General features: G+C 49.5%; 1 protein-coding gene across 1 annotated transcript; it reads left to right on the forward strand.

The window, feature by feature from the left end:
- The first annotated feature begins 267 nt into the window (after window positions 1-267).
- On the forward strand, window positions 268-1,120 carry LOC123074302 (uncharacterized). The gene has a single exon (XM_044497184.1). The coding sequence runs from the start codon at window positions 429-431 to the stop codon at window positions 906-908; it is 480 nt and encodes a 159-aa protein (XP_044353119.1). The 5' UTR covers window positions 268-428; the 3' UTR covers window positions 909-1,120.
- Window positions 1,121-7,322: the final 6,202 nt, after the last annotated feature.

Here is a 7,322-nt window from a genome sequence, read left to right on the forward strand (position 1 = left end):
GAGATGCTATAAGTCGGTGCAAGATCTTAAGATCGATGAAGTAACCACGTGCGGCTCGTAGTATTAAACCCCCGGAAGCGACATAAACCTGCATGATTCATTATGCAAGGTTAAAAAAAAAAGCAAGGAATCCATCAACCGGACGCCGCCGCGTGCGTGCGTCAGAGAGCCGGTGACCCAACCGTCTTCCTCCCCACGCATTAATAAGCCCGCGCCTTAAATCCCCGCTCCCAACCGTCTTCCTCCCCAGCTCTGACGACCGTATCCATCCCGGAACGGGAAACACCAACCTGCTTTCCACCTATAAAATCCGCCCTTCCCCACCCCCCCAATCCCACAACAGCAAACCAAATCCCCCAAGACCAAAAAAGGCCCCAGCAACCCAAGCGCGTCGACCCCATCTACTTTCAGAGATTTTATTAGTCGAGATGGCACAGGCGATCGAGGCTCAGAGGGAGGGCGCAGAGGTGTACCACGGCGCGGCGCTGTGCGCGGAGAAGGCGGTGGAGCTGCTGGCCGAGACCAACATGCCGCTGGGCCTGCTGCCGCTGGCGGACATCCAGGAGGTGGGCTACAACCGCGCCACCGGCTTCGTGTGGCTGCGCCAGAAGAAGGCGCTCACGCACACCTTCAAGCAGATCGGGCGGCAGGTCTCGTACGCCACCGAGGTGACGGCCTTCGTCGAGGACCGCAAGATGAAGCGCATGACCGGGGTCAAGAGCAAGGAGCTCCTCATCTGGATCACCCTCTGCGACATGTACATCGAGAAGGACGATCCCTCCAAGATCACCTTCAAGACGCCCACCGGGCTGGGGAGGACCTTCCCCGTCTCCGCCTTCGAGAAGCAGGACGACGGCAAGGCCAAGGCCGCAGCTGCCGACGGCAAGGAGGCCGTCGTGGCCAAGTAGGTGAGGACGGCCGGCATACTCTACAAAGTTTCGATCAAGAGTTCTCGAGTCCAGTTTTTACTATATACGACGATTACTATTTGCTGTAATCTTTTTAATAAACCACGCATTATATAAGGCTGTAATACTCTGCTCCGGTGTTTTGCCGAGGGTTGTATCATGCACATGATCGTGCCATCTTTATAATCTTATATGTGCTGTTCGCTGCTTAATTCGTGTGAGCCTTTTTGTGTGGCAGTGTCACGAGGTGTTCGTGACTACGTGTTCTCAGATTTTATTTTAGGCATGAAAAGCTTCTCTCCCCCTTCTGCATAGATAGACAATTCTGGTCTCCTGCTATTTAAGTGAAGTCACGTATAGCTAGATTGGTATATCTGTCAACCAACTTTTTTGTTTTTTTAATTGACGGTAGCTGTCAGCCAATTGATGCAGAGTGCTACTCCTCAAATCAAATTGAAGTAGCGCGACAACTAGAATCGACAATTTGACCTACAACGGGAAAAGTACCTTTGCTTTAGCGCTCCGGACGGTACTTCTATTGAACACGAGCTAACGGCAACTTCAACGCTGACCAATCAAACAGACCTCACCAAATGTCTCCAGGCCATCTAATCTATACCTGGCAATGGGCAGCCCGGCCCGACCTTGCCCACGGGCCGGACCTGGGCCTAGTTCTTGAACCTGATGGTTGGGCTCGGGCTTGTTGTATTTGCAATTTAAGGAAGAGGCCCGGCCAGAGGTCTGACGGCCGGGGCCGGGCCTAGGTTTTCTGCTTTGAGCTTCGTTATGCCCGGCCCGACCTAAGTTATGTTTAGGTATAATCTAATCTAACCGCCGTCAACAAATGTCCATCCCTGATCCGCCTTCTTCATTTGACATGCATATCCAGATGAATACAAATTTAAGCATATGTTTAATACTTGCAAACATATGCAATTACAATAAATAAGTACTGGATTTGTATAAGCTTTTACATCCCATTGATCTCAAAAGTTGCTCGTCAAGCTGTGCATGCCAAAGACGTCCTTCTTCGGTTGTCCGTCCGGCTGCTCGTGCCAAAGACCTTCTTCGGCTGTCCGCCCGTCTTTCCGTGCCAAAGACCTCACTCTTTGGCTGGTTCAGCCTCCTCCGTTTGCGTGAAGTGCTTTAAGATGCTCACACGTCTTTCGCTACATCGAGGCCCAACACCGACGTCTTCAGGTACAACATTCTGGAGTCCTTCGAAACGGCCTTGATCTCAAGTTTCTTCTCGTAGAGCTTAAGCTTCTTGTCTTGCATCTCCATGAAGATGCCACACATCTTCGCCTTCTTTTCGTCCTTCACCTCATAAAGCGCAACACTTGCCTCCTCCTTCTTCGTCATGATGTTCTCAAACTTCTCTATCATCTTGGTCGTTGCCTCTTCTCGCTTCTCCTTCTCCTCCCACTTTCTCCCTTGGTTCCTAATCACCTTCTTGGCTAGAGCAAACCCCATCTTGCGCTGGAACAATTGGAACACCACATTCATCTTCATTGACCATGGCAGTCCTGACAGAATTGGCAATCAAGGCGGTCCACTTGCTTTGCCCATACATCTTCAAACAACAATGCATATAAATAAAGTGTTTCTTCTCCATCTTGTGGTATAACGTGCACACACATACGGGCTAGCAAAGGAAGATAATGGATGGTAACCAAGTTGCAACATTGAGCAAATCAATGAAATGACCAACACACACCCACAAGCCACAAAACTTACGAGATCTTGGATTGTCGTGTCACTTGGCCACCGGTTTTGCACTTGTTTATAAAAACCGCAAAACTTGTTGACTCCCTCTTGAATGTTGTACATCGATGGCTAACTGATTTCGAATTGCGCTGATGGATCACTTCCTTGTGGTAGGGATCATAGCGCTTTTGCTCGTGAAACCAAATATGCAGCCAAAACATCCCGCCCCTTTACTCTGTACCTTGAAACGGATCTATACTAGTGACCAACAACGCCTCACAAACAATTCATCCTTCTTTGGGGAAAATTTAATTCTCGCTACTTGGGTTGCCTCCTGGCGGCCACTGCTCGTCGCGATCCATGTTCAGCTGTTGGGTGTACATCTGCTTGGTGCACGTCTGTTGTGTGTACCGTTGCGGTTGGTCCGGGGGCTGGTAGTCTTCCACTTGATCGTCTTTGTAACCACCATCCTCATGGTTAATGTTCATCATCGTCTCATCGTTATCCTCGTCCCGCTTGGATGAGGCATTTCGGCAAACAATGACTAGGCACCGGCGGACGAGTGGTCCACAACCGACATCTGCGACCGAACAAGCCTCGACGATGCAACTCCGTGAAGAGGTGTTGAGGTTGACGGTGAAGGAGACTTGATGGTTGGAGGTAAAGGAGGATATGGACTGCTGCAACGGTTGCTACAGACCAAGGTATTGGGTGGTGTAGTAGTGTGCCAAATTGATCCCACTCTATTCACTAAAAGAGTTAATGGTGAAATATTTGTGTGCCAAATTAATGTTGATGATATCATATTTGGATTCACTAATGCTCACTTTAGTGAAATGTTTGAAAAATTGATGTCCGAGAAGTATGAGATGTCTATGATGTGTGCGCTGAAATTCTTTCTTGCCTTACAAATTAAGCAAGCAAGTGAAGGACTTGTTCAAGAAGTTCAATATTGAGAATTGCAAAGGCAATAAAACACCTATGCCTACGCATGGGCATGTGGATCTTACTAAAGAGGATGAGCCTGTTCACCAAAAGGCTTATCGATCTATGATTCACTAGTGAAAAAACAGCTAGCCACAACTTCCGTTTATGGCACGCCATTTTTCATCAACGCAAGCACTATTTTTTTAAATAGTGCTGGCGTCTGCCAAATTGGTACGCCAGCTATAAGTTGTTATTGCTGACGTTGCGAATACTACCTACGCCACTACTATGTGGACCCAGTTGCAGTATATTGCTGTCGTGCGATTTAGAAACACGCCATAGATACTTAACTTTGTGTTGTCGTGTCTTCGTCCGGTACGCCAGCACTAAGTTGCGCCTATATATAGATGTGTTGGTAGCCCCTTGTTCTCAAATACATTCACTTCCATTCTTCACAAAATTCTATTCCCTCTTAGTCAGCTGCTTTGGTAACAATTGACCCACCGGAGCTTGTCGAATCGGCACGAGCCCCCCGTTCCAGCCCACGTCAGCGGGGCGTGTCGCAAGTTTGGGACTCCGCCGCCTTGGTCGAGCTCTCATCTGGCCCGTTGGCCATGACATGCGCTCGCCACGGTCAATGCAGCCAGCCCTATCTGGCGAATCATCCCGCTGCAGCGCAACGTCCCTTCGACGATCCGTCAGCTATGCCACTGGCGCCAAAGCTGCCAGGAATCGAGCGAGGGCACCTGTGCTGCTTTTTTGCGGCTGTGGACGCCCTACTGATAAGCATATGTCGCACAGACAAAGTAATCCAAAGCGAGAGTTCTACATCTGCGGTAACCATGGAAAGGTAATATGACCGAAAATACCTCGATATTGATCTATTCTGCTAATTCGCACAATTCGCGATCATTAATATATGTGTGTGTATATTGTGATCCATAGGCGTTAGGGACAAAATATTGCTACATATGGATATGGGTTGATCTCGTGCAAAAGTACGTGAGCGAGTTGCTCGAGTACTCCATTGATGAACTAAGACAACAAATAGATGAGATGCAGCTGAAGACTGATGTGATGTGCGGCCAAATCCAAAAATTCAAGATGCGTTGATATGCCCTTTTAGCTGGTGTTATGCTTGGCCTCGTTCTCCCTGCTAGATTGGTGGCAGCTTTTTTTCTCGTGGGAATTATTACACTGATGATGTTCTTAGTCTAGATCAAGAGTGTGTAGTACTAGAAGTTATATATATATGTTATTATTTTCATCCTTCAACTATTATTTATCTATGCTAGATTAATGAGATCGATCGATGTTGGTGTTCTCTAATTATTGGTTTCCCTTGTATGGTTACATATTTACACAAAATAATTAGTAAAAATAAAAAAAGAATAGGAAAATAAAACAGTAAAATAATAAACTAAACATCTATATAAATATAAGAAACAATATGTCGAACACATAATTAAAAGTAAAAAACAATATGTGTAACAGATAGTGTTGGGGATCGTTGCAGAAATAAAAAAAATTCTACGCATCACCAAGATCAATCTATGGAGCTTACTAGCAACGAGAGGGGAGTGCATCTTCATACCTTTGAAGATCGCGATGCGGAAGCGTTGCAAGAACGCGGTCGGTGGAGTCGTACACGAAGCGATTCAGATCGCGGCCGAATCCGATCTAAGCACCGAACAACGGTGCCTCCGCATTCAACACATGTGCAGCCCGGTGACGTCTCCCGCGCCTTGATCCAGCAAGGGAGAGGGAGAGGTTGGGGAAGACTCCTTCCAGCAGCAGCACGACGGTGTGGTGGTGGTGGAGGAGCGTGGCACTCCAGCAGGGCTTCGCCAAGCACTGCGAGAGACGAGGAGGGAGAGGGGTAGGGCCGCGCCAAGAGAGAGGGAGACTCGTGTCTCTGGCAGCTCCAAAACCCCCACTATATATAGGGGAAGGGGAGGGGGGCCGGCCCCCTAGATCTATCTAGAGGGGGGCGGCGGCCCCTCGGGGGGGCAGCGGCCCCCTTAGGGTTTCCAACTAGGGGGCGCCCCCCCCGGGGGGGCAGCGCCCCCCTAGGGTTTCCAACCCTAGGCGCCTTGGGCCCTTGGGGGGCGCACCATCCCACTAAGGGGCTGGTTCCCATCCAACTACAACCCATTAGGTCCTTCGGGGCAGGTGGACCCTCCCGGTGGACCCCCGGAACCCCTTCGGTGGTCCCGGTACAATACCGATAAACCCCGAAACCTTTCCGGTGACTGAAACTGGACTTCCCATATATAGATCTTCACCTCCGGACCATTCCGGAACTCCTCGTGACGTCCGGGATCTCATCCGGGACTCCGAACAACATTCGGTAACCACGTACATCTATTCCCTATAACCCTAGCGTCATCGAAGCTTAAGTGTGTAGACCCTACGGGTCCGGGAACTATGCAGACATGACCGAGACATCTCTCCAGCCAATAACCAACAGCGGGATCTGGATACCCATGTTGGCTCCCACATGTTCCACGATGATCTCATCGGATGAACCACGATGTTAAGGATTCAATCAATCCCGTATACGATTCCCTTTGTCTACCGATATAGCACTTGCCCGAGATTCGATCGTCGGTATACCGATACCTTGTTCAATCTTGTTACGGCAAGTCTCTTTACTCGTTCCGTAACACATCATTCCGTGACCAACCCCTTAGTCACATTGAGCTCATTACGATGATGTCTTACCGAGTGGGCCCAGAGATACCTCTCCGTCATACGGAGTGACAAATCCCAGTCTCGATTCGTGCCAACCCAACAGATACTTTCGGGGATACCCGTAGTGTACCTTTATAGCCACCCAGTTACGTTGTGACGTTTGGCACACCCAAAGTACCCTTACGGTATCCGGGAGTTGCACAATCTCATGGTCTAAGAAAAAGATACTTGACATTAGGAAAGCTTTAGCAGACGAACTACACGATCTTGTGCTATGCTTAGGATTGGGTCTTGTCCATCACATCATTATCCTAATGATGTGATCCCGTTATCAATGACATCCTATGTCCATGGTTAGGAAACCGTAACCATCTATTGATCAACGAGCTAGTCAACTAGAGGCTCACTAGGGACATGTTGTGGTCTATGTATTCACACATGTATTACGATTTCCGGATAACACAACTATAGCATGAACAATAGACAATTATCATGAACAAGGAAATATAATAATAACCATTTTATTATTGCCTCTAGGGCATATTTCCAACAGATAGCAATGGCGTTGGCCGCGTAGGCCAACACTAGCAATTACCCCGTCGCCCCCGGCAGGAGATATTGATTAAATTAAGCCCCCCCCCCCACACACAACCGTTGACGATCCCCATTAAATCGCCTCCGCCCCCGTTGCCCTCGCCTCCACTTACCTCGCCGCCCTCGCCTCCGCTTCCACCGCCGCCACCACCTCCGCCTCCACCGTCGAAGTCCCCGTCGCCGTTGCTTCCGCCTCCACCGCCGGCGTCCCTGTCCCCGCCGCCTCCGTCCCCGTCCCCGCCGCCTCCGTCCCCGTCCCCGCCGCTGTCCGCGTCCCCGTCGCCATCGCCTCCATCGAAGGCCCCATCACCGTCGCCTCTGCCTCCACCCCGGCCACCGCCCCCGGCCCCGTCGCACCCCGCAACGTCTCCTCGCCGTCTACCTCCGCCGCGGGTGAGTTCTACTTAGTGTAGTGTAGAATAGTATCGAATTTTGTGTATACGAGTAGTGTAAAATTTTAGTGTAAGATTATATTATATTATTTGTGGATTA

Source organism: Triticum aestivum, chromosome 3D (assembly GCF_018294505.1).
Source record: "Triticum aestivum cultivar Chinese Spring chromosome 3D, IWGSC CS RefSeq v2.1, whole genome shotgun sequence".
Lineage (NCBI taxonomy): Eukaryota > Viridiplantae > Streptophyta > Magnoliopsida > Poales > Poaceae > Triticum > Triticum aestivum.

Excerpts from the sequence above, each read along its gene's own strand:
- LOC123074302 (XM_044497184.1), top strand. The coding sequence starts at position 429 with ATGGCACAGGCGATCGAGGCTCAGAGGGAGGGCGCAGAGGTGTACCAC.